Below are 16,034 nucleotides of genomic sequence, written 5' to 3' on the forward strand. Positions count from 1 at the left end.
TAACATGCCAAGAATTCAGCTGAGTTAACTCTTGAGTACCTTCTCCCCAAGCACCCGGTATGAGTCACCATAAGAGTATAGTAATTTTGCCCATGGTGCAATGAAACTATAGCAGACCCTCCATTATGTACATTTTAACTAAAGTGAACAAGTGATTCATGTGTTAGTCACCAATGACTAGGCCTTTAAATTGCCAGTAATTAGTTGCATAGCCCAGCCACTTCATTACGGAATTAGGAGTGTTTTATAAACTGCAAAGAAAGCTCTGACCCTCACAACTGGTTTTTATACTGGACTTTATTGGAAAAGGTATAAAAACAGAAATCCATAAAAATTTTAAAGAGCAAAATTATACCATGAGGCTCCCAGTATGACAAACAATGCCTGAATTGCAGTCTGAATGCAATGCTATTTGCTAGGTTTTTAAAAAGCCCAGGGCTGGATGCATAGCAATTATGAGAAGAACACAATGATAGATTTGCATTTGAATGCCGAGGGAAACATGCAACATTTACAACAGTGGCTCGAACAAGCCACTTATTAGAGTCCCTCCAGCAAAGTACATCAGTTATGTGTAAGTTATTCTCACCATCTTAAGAAAAAGTATTAAAAGTTTTCCTTCTGATGCAATTCGCATTACACACTAAGTAACTTTAGCTCCCCCTATGGGCTCCGATGGAAGTCTTCAAAAGATGCACATGCTGAAAGGTAACCTTGAACCCAGCAATTCAGAGCAAATGCATCAAAGTGTTCCATTTCACATAAAGGAGTCAAAACCTGCTTAAATTAGAAAAGAATGCTATAGTATATTACTTTTTCAAAATCATTTTCTATGGTTGTCTTAGTGTTTTAAGCAGCAACTAGCGTTTTCCATTTTATCAATTATTTCAACATTCCAAACTTACTGTATACTCTCTATCCACCCAAAGCACATTATATAATTTTGATAAAAGTACAAGTTCCATTCTACTTCCAAGTTGAGAAGGCTCACATTTCTTCTAAAGGAATTACATGATCCCGCTATGTGAAGGATTAATGTTACAGTAAATTCAACTTTGGTTATAGAATAGATTTAAAAGCAGGATTTATTATTTTAAAAAGCTGGGGGGGGGGGAAATGCCACAGAATTCTAAACAGCACTTTCATACTAAAATTAACATGTTCTCAGATTTAAAGATGTACCCATGCTTCATATATCTTGTTTACCTCCTTTTAGTCTAAGTGATTTTTATCAAAAAAAATATTGTGTAAATGATTTCTAACATAATCCATAGAATATTGGGGAGAAAAATCTGATAGTAGGAATGAAATCCAGAAATACTACTCCCCCGTTTTAAATGCTCTCCATTGCCTTGAATTCACTGAGCGCTTGCACTGGGTTGAGGTGCTTTTTCTGGGAAGCGCGCTTGATTTTGGTCTGCGTCTCATCCTGTTTCTCTCGCTTGACGAGTGGTTTCTTCTCTGGGGCTTTCATTTTCCAGGACACGGCTGGCAGGTTCAGAGAAGCCATCCCTTGAGACTTCTGGTATTTTGTGGATGCCACGTAGGAGGCCTTCACCGTTTGCACCACAGCATTCATCAGGTTCTTTGCAGCTTGAATCAGCGACATGGCACTGTCCACCTAAAAGCAGGTCAGCAAGGAAGTCCCTTTAGTTTCAGATAGTGCTCATTGTGCAGCATTTTAGGAAAGGCAGGACGGAAGGCGCTTCGAATAACATTTATATTGTCTCTTTACATACCTTAGATTCCTTTACCATAGAGGTTTCCTGTTGAAACTGAGCATGGTGCTTGCTTTAGAAGAATTGCGAGAAGGAGAATAAAGAAGGAAAGCAGTGGGCAGGATTCAAAGGGCTTATTTAGATGCACTCAAAGGAAAAATGTCAGAATCTGAACCCTGCATCCAATCAGACTACTTTTGGAAGTCCCCATAACTTTCAAAAGAGGTTTTCTATCTGGCATTGGGCAGGTGGAGGTGGAGACAAGGGCTGCTGTCCAAGAAATGCAAGTCCAAAGCTCTTGAATAATATGAACTCAACCACTGCATGCAGCCAGTCAAGATTCCCAAGTCATCTGACGGCTGGATACACAATCATGAAATACAGATCCTCATCACTTTCAAAACAGAAGCACTCTTGTAAGATTAAAGCTCACCTTGATTGCTGGCATGGCATGAAGTATTAAAGTCTCCATGCTAAATTGAAGTAACTTCAGCATTCTGCTTTTGCCTGCATAAGTTTAAGGAATTCTTCCTTACATGCCCAGCTTCTGGGTGAAAATCTTGTATTTTCATATGAAGGAAGAGGAGCACATATATTTTTTTTTTTTAAAAAAATTAGTGCTGCAGACATAATCTTGGACTGTCCAAGGAGTCTTCAGTGCTTCACTAAAAAAACCTGGAGTGTTTCTTTTAACAGGACCATTGGGCAAAAGTACAGTACTTAATAGCCAAATGGTGATTGAATAAAATTTAGTTAAATGAACTTATTTAAATAAGCCCTCAGTTTAGCTATTACTTAAAGAGAAAAAGCAGCTAGGAAGAAATTTCCAAAGGTATGGCTATGTTTTGCCCTGTTGCAGCAAAAACAGTCATTGGCATTTCAAAAAAATAACATTTATCAGGACGTAAGCTTCTGTAAACTAGAAGCATTTCTCTACAATGGCGGCTGTGTGAGAAGAGCAGGAGGGTGTGTGGCTGGCCCAGTATAAATGTTGCTCATGTTTAGAGGTCACCTGAAAACTTGTCTCATGTGGTAACTGCTACCTGCTCTGAGCCCATCGGCTATAAATCAATTTTTTTAGCAGCAACAGAGGAGGACAAGACCTTGTTCCACTCCACCTCTCTGGAAATTGATTTGTTGACATATCAGTGAACCTGGAGCTATTGTTCCACAGGGCTTCTTCTGTTCTGTCCCTGCTTATAGTATATGGTCTAGACCAGAGGTTTTCAATCTTTTTGAGTCCACGGCTCCCCTGACCATTCTTTCTGCGGCACCCCTGTGGGGCTCAGGAGTCCAGTTATGTCGCCCCTTGCCTGCAGAGCAGGCAGCCTCCAACTCTTTTTCAAACACCCTCCCTTGTGGAGTTTTTCCTCTGCCTCCTCTCCTCTCTCCTTGGGAGTCCTCCAGGCAGCCGCTGCTGCCGCCCCTAGTCTCGCTGCTGCTGTCCCCTGCCCCAAAGAGAGCTGCTTCTCACACTAGTACTTGCTTGTCCATTCCCAACAGCAAGGGCTGGTGGACTGGCTGGCTGGACTCTCTGGTCTGCTTGCTTGCTTACTCTGAGGCTGCCTCAGCTCCTGGCAACCAGCACCCCCTGACCAGCCCCAGGGGAACCATTCTCCTAGGGAGCTTGTAGCCAGGGCTGCTGCAACCAACAGCTGTGCAAACAGTTGGGGGGCAAGAGAAGGGAGGAAAGGAAAGAGGGACAGAGGCCAGTGTTGCCCGCGGCACCCCTGACCATCATTCAAGGCACCCTAGGGTGCCACGGCCCACTGGTTGAAAACCTCTGGTCTAGACTGTAAAGGTTATTCTGCTGCTGCTAGCACCTGTCTATGTATTTTGAGATAGGGCTTTCAATTGGAGGGCTCCATGGCCTATTGCTAATCATGAGGAACATGCAGAATGAGATGGACAGTAAGGAAAATTTAATTAAGCCAGAGTGGGGGGGGGAACCCCAACAACCTGTGGATAATTTTTGAAATACAAAACCACACCAATGAAGGATAAGCTAGCTCTTGTATGTGTCAATTTGGATTGTGATATCTACTCTACTAAGTCAATACTGTATATTTTAACAAACTGATAAAATATGGAGTCTTAAGCACACAATTGCACTGCACAATTTCTGCCAGTATTCTGTTGTGTTAACTTTGTGTTAACACTTTGTGTTAATAGCTGATGTGTCCACTATGCATAGTGACCACTATCTGCTGGCATTGAAATGTATCATATTAACATCTGTGAAGGATCTCATCACTGCACTGTCAAAAACGACATGCAGATTGACAGAAGGTGGCAACAGGTAGGGTGGCACAGATTGTTTCAATTCAGAACTTAAAGACTCCATGAGGGAAGCTGCAAAAAGATTAACTGCCTAGCATATTTTGAGGGATCTTTAACTGATTTAGGCCTCCTAATTAACAGCTCAAGACTGCCTTTTCATTTTTACGATTTCTACAGCAGCACAGATAATGTAGACGTTTACAAAGAGAATCTGGGTTAGGATCCATTGCAGCCATTTCTCAGATTCTGCATATCAGTGGAGAATAACCCTTCCTGTATACCCTGCATTTAACAAAATCCTTCTGACCAAGAACTGCATAAACAAGTGATATGGGATTCCTGACTCCTTTTGCTGATTTTAACTTTCATTTTTTTTATTTCCCAGATTCCAAAACATTGTATTTATACGTCACAAACAATCACTTAATGGGAAGGCAAGTGCTGTAACAAACTAGGTCATTGTTCAACTGGCTGATGGGGAAAGGGATACCTACATGGCGTATGCACTTTTATTTTTCAGTGTGTATTAAACTACATTCTACCGAGTCTAGCTTGGAGACAGGCAGTTATTTATGGCAGAAGACCATGTAAGCCACACAGGCATTTTATAGTCTCAGTAAAACCCCAGGGAACATGTTAGCGGGCTGTCAGGGTAACAGCTATGTCTATTTTCCATGCTGAGAGCCTTGCCAAAGAGGGCCCTCACATGCAGAATACCACAGCAATACATGTTGTGTTTTCTGCAGTGCTCGCCCGCCATCCCCCTGGTTGTGACAGATATGCTAGGAGCCTATTGCTACACGAAATGTACTCTGTGTGAAGGTGCTGCTGCCAACACTACTATATGTTTCTGCTTTAGTTTGTCATTATTCTCAAAGGCGGAATTCACTCGTTTTCTTCTTCTTCAAGCAGCCACTTGCAAGATTTGGGATCTGAACCTTTCATTTCTCCCATATCTTATAGTGTGAATTCCCTTCTGTGAAAGTAATTGTCTAAACACCATGTGTAGCTAAGAACAAACCTTTTGATGATCAGAAAAAAAAGTCGAGGATGGACTAGTTTTGTGGAGCAATAAGAACCATGTTCCGAGCACCACTAAGGTGTCTTTATCACAATCACTGTTTAGTCATTTTGGACTCGCAGCAGTCCATGGAGGCGCAGGTCAATTCTGTGTCCAGGGCAGCTGTTTACCAGCACCATCTGGTACGGAGGCTGAGACCCTATCTGCCTGCAGACTGTCTCGCCAGAGTGGTGCATGCTCTGGTTCTCTCTCGCTTGGACTATTGCAATGCGCTCTATGTGGGGCTACCTTTGAAGGTGACCCAGAAATTACAACTAATCCAGAATGCGGCAGCTAGACTGGTGACTGGGAGTGGCCACTGAGACCACATAACACCGGTCTTGAAAGACCTACATTGGCTCCCAGTACGTTTCTGAGCACAATTCAAAGTGTTGGTGCTGAACTTTAAAGCCCTAAACGGCCTCGGTCCAGTATACCTGAAGGAGCGTCTCCACCTCCATCGTTCTGCCCGGACACTGAGGTCCAGTGCCGAGGGCCTTTGTGCGGTTCCCTTGCTGCAAGAAGCCAAGTTCCAGGGAACCAGGCAGATGGCCTTCTCAGTAGTGGCACCTGCCCTGTGGAACACCCTCCCATCAGATGTTAAAGAGAACAACAACTACCAGACTTTTAGAAGACATCTGAAGGCAGCCCTGTTTAGGGAAGCTTTTAATGTTTGATGGATTACTGTATTTTAATATTTTGTTGGAAGCCACCCAGAGTGGCTGGGGAAACCCAGCCAGATGGGTGGGGTATAAATAATAAATTGTTGTTGTTGTTGATGCATAAAACTTTTATGGATAAATGGGGAGCCTTGATACAGTGGGATAGCATTCTTGTGCTGGAAAAACTTACTCCTTAAATGTAAACCCTTGAAGATGTCAGCATAGTACTGGGCAGGGGAACTGCATTGCTGTAGGGGAGCATGCAGTCTTACATTTGGGTACACATGTTTGTACTTCAGTGCATGCACACAACCACAAACACACCCGCCCAATGACATTTTTTAAAGTGCTACAAAACTGCTCCAGTTTTGCAGAGTGGAGGGGGAAGTGAAAGAGACTACAGTGCATATAGCAGAAGTGTGAGAAAATGCTGATAGTTATTAAGCACCATCAATATACAAAGGGCTTTACAGCGTAATATAAACCTATGGGGAGGTGAGGAGAAAAAGACTGTCACTACTGCCTGAAGAAGTTTCCAATGGTGGCAATGAGATAAAAGGGGAAGGAAACATGGGATGAAAATGATGTGCACACAGCTTGGCTGGGGACCAAAGGGTTAAAACTACAGGTTTCCAAGGGGAAGAGAGATAGCATTGCTTGGTTATTCTACTAGGAAGTTCCAGGGGCAGCAAAAGGAATAATTGGGGGAGCCTGAAAGCAGAAGTCCCAAGTAGCTGATTGGTAGACTGGGAGGAGCACAAGTAGAAACAATAGGATGGGGCAGGTTTGTGGAGAGGTTTAAAGACAAGCAGTTTGATGTAAAAAGTGATGAGAAACAAACATACATGCTGGCAGGAAAGAAAGACTTGGCAGTGGTAGTTTGGACAGAAGTAAAAGGGTTAGATCTAGATTATAAGATGCTTTCAGAAAATAAACCATTATTCAGAATACAGCTGTAGAATGGTCTCAGCTCTGGACAGCTGCAGAACAAAGTTTAGGTGTATCCTGTATAAAACAGGAATAAAAGTAAATTTGCTCTCTGAATGAAAAGGCATAGCACAACTGTGAAAAATTGCACAATACTTTGCATATCTAGCATGGCCTCTGACTTACCAGAATTACCTAAGTATGTAAGGATCATCAGAATCAATTGTAATGAGTTTTTGAGCAAAACCAAGATGCTCCAAGAATCTTTCCAAAAGGAGATTTATATATTCAGAGATCAGAAACAAAATGAAGACACACACAGTTTGTTCAGAATCCTAAAAAACTAACATAAACGAAGTTTGTACAACTGTTGATGTGTTCAGAAATTTACATACCCCAGACACAACGAGTTCTCCTCCCAGGTTTTGAACTTCTGCCTTCACTTTGCTGCAGATGTTTAGCTGGTGGCAGTATAAAGCAATACGTTGCAGATAGGCTAGCAAATCCTGTTTGCAAGCAGAATCTGGGCACTGAGGACAGAAATAAAATTGGTATTTAGTTCTGAGACATTAAAACTGATCAGTGTATCACATATCAATAGTGTTTCCAATCCGCCAACGAACATACAGGCTACCCTAAATATCTAATTTAGGCAAAAAGCTGATGTTGTAGAATACCTCTTGCACAAAGACTGCTAATGCAACGGTCAGTCATCACCTTGTAAAAAAGGTTTGGCAAAATGCCTGTCTATATACACTGATTGACCTATAAACAGTAATAATACAGTTATATGGATTTCATAGTATGTCCTGATTGAGGCTTCTCTCTTTTGAAATTTATTCTGCTTTTGTTTTAAAACAAAAAACATATGGTGGCAGCATACATGGTTTAATGGTAGAAAAACTTTGAAGCAGTTCATAGTTCGCCTCATTTTATCGCAAGTCTGTGAAGAATTTATCCTCTGAGCTTCATGGCTGAGCAGGAATTGAACTCAGGTTTCCAGCCCCGGCCCATTACACCAAGCACCAAGAATTTTCCCACTCAGTATAAATGTCATCCATGGATCCCACAGCCTAATATGGAAGAAAAGATTTTTGCTTCTAATTTTAAATAAATAGTGTAGCTATTTAGTGAATACACATTTAGGCTTTCTATACTGCATAGTGGAAAATCAAAAGTGAATGGCTGAGAATTAAGAGTTTCATTATCTCGTATATTGTTCACTTCATTTGCAAAAGTAGATACTTTGAATAATTGCTTGTTGAGAGCAATTGCATGAGCTATTCATTGCTTTTCAATCTATAATGCCAACATCTTGAACTTGCACCTGTAAGGCATTAACATGCTTAAAATTGTGCTAGTTTGCACAGGTCAGATTTTCCCGGTTTAACTAATCTGGCTGCAAAATATATGTCTTCACTTTTGAAAATTCCAAAATATACACACTGTGAAGTGAATAAAAAAAAGGCAGAATTAATTAAGGTAACAATGGGATGGAATACTGAATGAATGAAGTTCTCACAATGCGTGAAAATTCATCTAAATGGTGAGAAAAAGTACTTTGTAACTGCAAATGGAAAAAGCTATTATTGCTTTCAGTCCTACAGCTCGAGATAGATGCAAGTTCCAAAATACTGACATCTCTGCTGGTGGCATGCAAGACAAGGGCAATGTAGTAATTCCACTGCATTCTAGAAGTGCATATGGTTAAGTGCTGTGTGACTGCTTGCCTTCAGGCTCATCATCTTCCTAAGGTCAGATTGTGCCAAGCCAGAGCAATTTGCTGAACTTCACAATGAATGTGTGTCTCAAATATGAAATTGTTCAACTGGAGGTCTAAAGCAAGCGTTCAGAGAGTAATTATTCAAAAACAAAGTTGAAAGATTACAACTTAACCTGCATTTTCTAATGCTGGGAACACACAGTGAGGTAGTTCTTTTGAGGTTGTTTTTTTTTGGGGGGGGGGGGTAAGGTGTCCAAGCATCCACAATGATTGAGTAGTTGCAGAGCAATGTATGAAAAAACGAACAAAAAACAACCAGGAGTGGAAAGTAACAGTTTTCTTTTGGGAACTCTATGCTCAATGACAATTTTTGAAGTGAACACCAAGCTTCACAAAAACTCAGGGCAAACTAATGATCCAGCTACAAATAAAAAGCTGAAGTGCAAGAGAACAAAGAATCAATAATTTGAGTCAGAAGACACCATAAAACAAGCTGCTAGCTCCAGGACTCTTGTACTTGTGAATCTAAAACCCCAGTTTAAATTAAACTAAAAGTTTGTGAAAAACAGTTCCAACTCACATGATCAGCAATTGTCCGTCCTAACTTGTCCATTCTTGACCCAGCTTCTGCAATTTTCTTTGCTGCACTAATCACATCAGATGTATTTTTCAGTGGCCCTTTCCCTCTGCAAAAAAAGGAGAGCACAGCATTTGTCTATTAGAATCAGGGACACAAATCAAGGACATCTTTGTTTTTCAATTATTTCCCGCTGTACAGGAATGACTATAACTAGGCTGCACTAATGTGGCACTGAAACACACTGTAAAAGATTGCTTCATATTATTCATGTATGTTTCAGATATAAAAAGGTAAAACTTGTGAACCAGGTTCTTCACATAGTTCTGTATCATACTACATATTGGAAGGAACCAAAGAATAGTTCGCATTTCTTGATCACAGACCTCACCACTTTCACAAAAAGAGGATCTTTTACAGGTTGGTGGGATCGTATGTATGTATGCGTATACATACAAACCTATCTAAATCTCTGCAAACAAACAAAAACAAACAAGGCAGGCCCAAACTCTTGGACACTCCTATACTTTTTGGAACACAGTCATTAACCTATAATAAAAATAAACCAAAAGTGAACTAATTTCAAGTGTCAGATCATTAAATTATTGCAATATGCAACAACAACAACAACAACAACACCACCACTTCTCTGCTTAATAAATACTATGAAATCTTATTTATTGTACTCTATTTTAAAATAAATATCATTTTGGCCCAGTTTTTCAGAATATAGATCACAAATTTCTATGCAGTTTCCTGGAAGCTCCATGTATGCATCACAGATAATCAATGTAGGAAGTTACATTTTAATCTTCACAAAATGTGGGATTTCCTTTTTTTAAAAAAATTAAGTCTATGTTCAGCAATGCATGTGCTGGAGAGAGCTTAGTTATTCAGACATGTATTATTTATTTCTACAATTTATATGGCACCCTACAGCAGAAGATCTCTGGATAGCTTGCCAGAATCAAAGAGAATAAAATGAAACATAGCCAATGAAAACCAGAAAGACTACATTAAAACAGAGTAGAGACTTTGCAGCACTAAAATTCTAAAGAGGACAGAGGGGGGAAAATCCACACAGCTAAGGCAGTATCAAACCCACATTATAGTTTAAAAGGCCAGGGACAATAAAAAGGTCTCCAGCTGCTACTGAAAGGACAAATAACGGAAAGGCCCTCTCAAAGCCACATGGCATTCCCCAGTTGTAGATGACACCTAGAGAAGGGCCATGGATAATGATTTCAAACTGTAGCGAAGAGGTAATCTTTCAGATACTGAGGTCTCAAGCCAAGAAGGATTTTAAAGGTCAAAACCAGTTCTTTGAATTGGGCACGAAATGAAGAACACGAGTCAGGGGAGATGGCAAGGTACAAGCATATTATATTCATGATACCCAGTTCCAGTGTGTATTATTGTACCTGTAATCTGTGCCAACTAAAGTTTCCCACTGTTTTTAAAAGCAGGCCCCCAGACACCACACTGGGTTGTTTCCAAATGAAACTGTCCTGTTAGTGCAAGGACATCTGCCCAAGCAACAGAACCATCTCTTTCTAACTCTACCCATGCTCCCAACTATCTGCTCTGAAGTGGCTTTTTTTTGGGGGGGGGGAGGGAACCCAAAACAAATTTGCACAGGCACACAGGAAAAGGAAGTATTGGTGTACAAGGTGAAATGCTTGCACTAACAGCACTTCACTGGATTTCTAGCCTAACATGGTAAAAAGTGTCTCATGACACACCTCCAGATACAAAGAGAGATGAGCGTCCTCCAATGATGAACCTGGTCCATTAGGAGGGAGTGCAACCTCCTCAAGAAAAGGGGGAACCACAACTGATCTGGGCAGATGAACCGTGCACTAGCAGAAACCTCAATCTTGTCTGGATTGAGCTTCAGCCTTTTGGCTCTCATCCCATTACCATTGCCAGGCACTGATAAAGCACTTCCACAATCTAGGTTTTATCCCTCCCTCCCTGGATGATCTCATTCAGTGGCTTTGTGTAGATGCTAAACAGCATGCGGGATGAGATGGAACCCTACGCGACAAGGGGCCACGAAACCAAGCAGAAATCCCCCAGCGCCACCTCCTGGAAGTGGTACCTAGACACGAATAGAACCACAGAAGAAAAGTACTATGCACATAAAACTTGGACAGGGTCTTGAGAGGATCCCATGGTTGATGTTAACGAAAGCTGCTGGAAGATCCAGGAGAATCAGTCCTCTCCCTCTCTCTGCTAATCACCACCCCACAGGCTGACAAAGGCCGTTTCAGTACCAGAGCGAGGGCTAAAGCCAGATTGAAAACAGACAATACTAGTCAGATCAGTCAACAGCATTTAGGAACGAATGTAAATCTAACAGAGCCCTGTTGAACAAAGGATATGAAATAAAGTTGCCCCCCAAATGCTTATTTAGATGGCGTGTCCATGAAGAATCCTTACCTGGTAAAATCTGTCATTTCCATCATAATCATGCACATTTGTTTTGCCAGAACAATGATATCATTACCACTATCATCCCATTTGGACACTTCAGCGTCCAATTTACTCTTTTCTTCCTGGAAGCTGGCAACTTGTTCAGCGATTTTTGCTTTTTGCTCCTGAGGGAGTTGAGCCATGATAGCCTGGAAAGAAGAATGGTTTCACATATAATTACTTCCATTCATTGGCAAGATGGCTTTTCAGGTTATTTCACTAGCCAACTAATTCATAGGGGCAGAATCAAATTATATCTGAAAGGATGAGAGGAACATTTCCATCTTGATCCATATCATGCACCTATATGAATTATCTACCATTACAAGTACAGACCATTGGGAAAGAAAGTCACTGATAAAAGGCTGGTTTCTGAAGTCCTGCTGAGAGGAAATTGCTAGCATCCTGAGGGTGCCTTCTTTGTTTTTTAATCCTTTTCTCTTTGTAGAGTACAATAGCCTTTACAGCAAGGTGGTTCAAACCATTATCGAATCACCTGCTGTAGAGTTCATCTACCTTCAGGTAGATAGCTAGAAATTAAATTTATATTTATTGTCAAGAAGAACCTATTGAATATGGTTCAAGAGTGCTCGGAAGCAAAGCTCTGAAGCAAGAACACATCCTATGTAATTACCAGATAATGATGTTCCAAATTAATCTAGGATTGAATTTTGGTAGTTTAAACACACACTGTCTACAGACAAAATTGTATGGCTATTTCACCAAGCAAAAGCAAATTATAACAGAGCTAAACCACTGTTGGGCTATATGAAACAACAGGGCAACCCAGGGTGCCTGGCTTGAAAAGGCATGTTTATTCACAAACAAGTAGCCCACCTGCAGTTTCAAGTAGTGTACTGGCATGTCCTCCTTGGAGCAGTGCCACTTGAATTTAAGTATCTCCTTTAATTATTCTGGTAGTGTTCTGTGCAAACATACTGTGCATGCACGCACACACAGAAAAATTAGAAGTTACCTACGTTGCTTGGTGAGAATTACCTCTGCTCTGCTACAATTTTGTAAGTAAGACAGTTGCCAAGTTTGACGTTTAGCATAAAATATACATATGAAGGGCTATTTGGTTGCAACACAGAAGTTAATCCAATTATTGAAGTATTACTTTCAGTTTTGGTATCCATCACTTAAAAGAAATCTGAAGAGGAACTGGAAAGAGTTCAGAATAAATAGTTTGGAAGCCATGCAATCTTAGGAAAAGTAAAGGAATGTGAAATCTAAAGAGAAAAGGTTGAGGTGGCATAATAGAAGGAGAAAATAAATGCTGTAATAAAGACGAGGGAGAGAGCTGAGACCAAATATAATGGTCTCAAGTGGCAGCACTTTATATGATGGCAGCAGAACAAAATAGTCCTAAGTGGTACATTCTAATTAGTGAAGAATCTGTGTAGGTTCAAATGCCCTCTCTGCCCAATATCTTACTGGAGCAGTGTTGATTAAGTCACCATTTCTCCGCCTTGACTAACCTACAGGGTTGCCATGAGGAGAACCGTGTGTGGGAGAACCAAGTATTCCACCTTGCAGGAAAGGCAGGATGTAAATATAACCTTTAATAGCCAATGATAAGTTTATTTCCTTGTTTATGAATAAACTTATCATTGGCTATTAAAGGGAATTCTAATGCAGATGTCAGATTACCGTAGGTGATCTTATCTGACGATCTTGTATATTAGGTCTGTGGTTCTATTACAAAATGCGGGGCAGAAGGAAAGGCAAGAAATAATCAAAACAGGAATAGAAATGCCATTTATCAGATTACATAATGATTGACAAACAGCTAAGACTCAAGATAGGTTTCAGGAACTCACTGGGATAGTTGAAAGGATAGGGCCAGAAGAGTTCACGATCTTTGGGTAAAATTATCTTAAGGCTAGGGATTAACTAATGTGGCAGGAGGAAAGTATATGCATCAGAGGGGAGAAGTAACTAAGGATGAGGCTAGCAGAGTCGTGCATGCATAGGGTACATATGAGGGGGTGGAGCTGGAGAGGTGAACTGACACAGGGCACTTGGATCTTCTCAACTGAGTCATGTTCTGATCCGTTCTTTCCGTTTTAATTCTATTTTCTTCCCCAAAGCAGAAAAGAAGGAAGAAGATGGTTGGAGAAAGATGGACGTTAAGACGATATGCTGGCCTCTTGATTAAAGTATGATCAAATGTTCTGCATATGTTCAGTGAGATTTGGAACAGTTTGCCTTACTCTTGCACTTTGGCCTGCAATAAGTTGGTCATCTTCAGTCTGAACACTTGTTCGGCTTCTAACATCAAAGTCTTCTGTCTCAAAGTCTGAATCATCCAATTCTTCAGGAGTCTGGGAAAACAAAAATACAAAAAGTCAAGAGCAATTCAGTGAACAACCATCTCTGGAATTATTCCCTCTGGAATGCATCTAATTTAAAAGCTTTAAAACTAAACATAAATGAATTTTCACATTTTGTGGCTTACAGATAAGCAGTTAGAAATGGCACCACCACTTGTGCTAAATGTATGGCTTATGACATTTAAAGCATCCTGTACATAATTTGATGGCGAGATTGAATATAAATGTTTTAATAATTTAAAAAACTGTGGACAACTGATTTGGGATGCACATGTTAAAATGCAGAGCATTGTGCCCACCTGTTTCATTAACTGATACTCCAAGATTAAGCCTCCTTCACATTTTTTGTTGAAGACAAGTAAAATAGGATTCCCAACACTTATAAGAAACTCCCCATTTAGAATGATGTAAGCCTTCAGAGAGGACGCAGGTGGCGCTGTGGGTTAAACCCTAGGGCTTGCCGATCAGAAGGTCGGCGGTTCAAATCCCTGCGATGGGGTGAGCTCCCGTTGCTTGGTCCCTGCTCCTGCCAACCTAGCAGTTCGAAAGCACATCAAAGTGCAAGTAGATAAATAGGTACTGCTCTGGCGGGAAGGAAAACGATGTTTCCGTGCACTGCTCTGGTTCGCCAGAAGTGGCTTAGTCATGCTGGCCACATGACCCCGGAAGCTGTACGCCGGCTCCCTCGGCCAGTAAAGCAATATGAGCGCCACAACCCCAGAGTCGTCCGCGACTGGACCTAATGGTCGGGGGTCCCTTTACCTTTACGCCTTCAGAGAACAGGCTCAAGATTTGGGAAGTTTGGTATTTATTCTGGCTACTGTATGTTTGCCTTTGTTATATTATAATCTGCTCTGAGTCTCAAGCATGGGGCTGGATGACAGTGAAAGTAAATGCAATGATCTCTTTGTTTGGTATTATAGCTCTAACTGCAGCACACACAATTTAGTATTAATTTTTGAAGGCAGCCCATGAGTTCAGAGTGTTACTACGTACTTAGGATTACAAGTCAATCCCGTTAACATATTGCTTTTCATAAGTTTGGAAAAATGCAGCTACCATTTCATTCATATCAGTTTCTTTCTTCTGTTCTTATAATCAAGATGCCAGCAGTAGCAAAGTGTATGGCTGTATTAATGGCTTGGCAACAAGCTACACAAGCTTCATCTTTGGTTAAATTTATCTCCCTGTCAACTGAGGAAAGTCAATGTTTGTCTTCCTACTCAATGAGATCATGAAGCCCTTGCTCCATTTTGTACTTTTATTAGTAGCAAACTAATACCTAGGATCCCAGGTGGCGCTGTGGTTAAACCACTGAGCCTAGGGCTTGCTGATCAGAAGGTCGGCGGTTCGAATCCCTGTGACGGGATGAGCTCCCGTTGCTCGGTCCCAGCTCCTGCCAACCTAGCAGTTCAAAAGCACGTCAAAATGCAAGTAGATAAATAGGAACCGCTACAGCGGGAAGGTAAACGGCGTTTCCATGTGCTGCTCTGGTTTGCCAGAAGCGGCTTTGTCATGCTGGCCACATGACCTGGAAGCTATACGCCGGCTCCCTCGGCCAATAATGTGAGATGAGCGTGCAACCCCAGAGTCGGTCATGACTGGACCTAATGGTCAGGGGTCCCTTTACCTTTAATACCTAGGATACACTATACGCTGCAGTAAACTTTTGCATTTATTCTACTTATAGAATGAACTTATGTAAAGGCCAACACAGCAGTGAATGCATGAGCTTGGCTTCCCTAGGCAGAAGTAGCATTATGAGTTGCTGAATGTAGACGCTGTGTTGTGCCAAGCAGCGATCTGCTATAGCTTACTAATGGCTTGCATATACAATAAGCAGACATGCAAACTCATCACATAAAAGTTGTTTCCCAACAGAGAAATAATTTCTGTGAACAAAGCCCCATAAGCGAAGCGCTGGGCTTTGGAAGGAGGTGTGTGACTCTGAAAGCCTAGTTAGCACTTTCACAGCTTTGGGAAGGAAGCAGGAGGGTTCTCGGACTCTTGCCAGCATTCTTGTACCTCCTTTCCAAAGCCAGGTGCCTCCTTACTCACCTTTGGGAAAGCACTGTGAGGGCTGGGGGTGCACTGTGGCCTTGTAGAGGGTGCCATAGTACCCAAGTCCATCACTGTGTGTGTGTGTGTGTCTAAAAATCGGAATACTTGCAGCAGGGGAGCAAATAGGTATGAAGCAAGCTCTGACAAAAGAATCTACAGCTGCTGAGACAAGGTGCAATATTTCAATTTTCAGGTTTGGCTCTTGTTATTTTCCC

General features: G+C 41.3%; 1 protein-coding gene across 5 annotated transcripts in view; it reads right to left on the reverse strand.

Annotated features, from left to right (window-relative positions):
* Window positions 1-279: 279 nt before the first annotated feature.
* CTNNA1 (catenin alpha 1) overlaps window positions 280-16,034 on the reverse strand; it is a 68,721-nt gene continuing 52,966 nt past the window's right edge. For all 5 annotated transcript variants that reach the window (XM_035110170.3, XM_035110169.3, XM_088665548.1 and 2 more), the window contains exons 14-18: window positions 13,639-13,749; window positions 11,390-11,571; window positions 8,951-9,056; window positions 7,043-7,177; window positions 280-1,621 (exon numbers count right to left, since the gene is read on the reverse strand). In XM_035110170.3, coding sequence (XP_034966061.1) covers window positions 1,334-1,621; window positions 7,043-7,177; window positions 8,951-9,056; window positions 11,390-11,571; window positions 13,639-13,749 — 822 coding nt within the window. In that variant the 3' untranslated portion in view covers window positions 280-1,333. The remainder of the gene's footprint in view (window positions 1,622-7,042; window positions 7,178-8,950; window positions 9,057-11,389; window positions 11,572-13,638; window positions 13,750-16,034) is intronic.

Source organism: Zootoca vivipara, chromosome 3 (assembly GCF_965207765.1).
Source record: "Zootoca vivipara chromosome 3, rZooViv2.hap1.1, whole genome shotgun sequence".
Classification (NCBI taxonomy): Eukaryota; Metazoa; Chordata; class Lepidosauria; order Squamata; family Lacertidae; genus Zootoca; species Zootoca vivipara.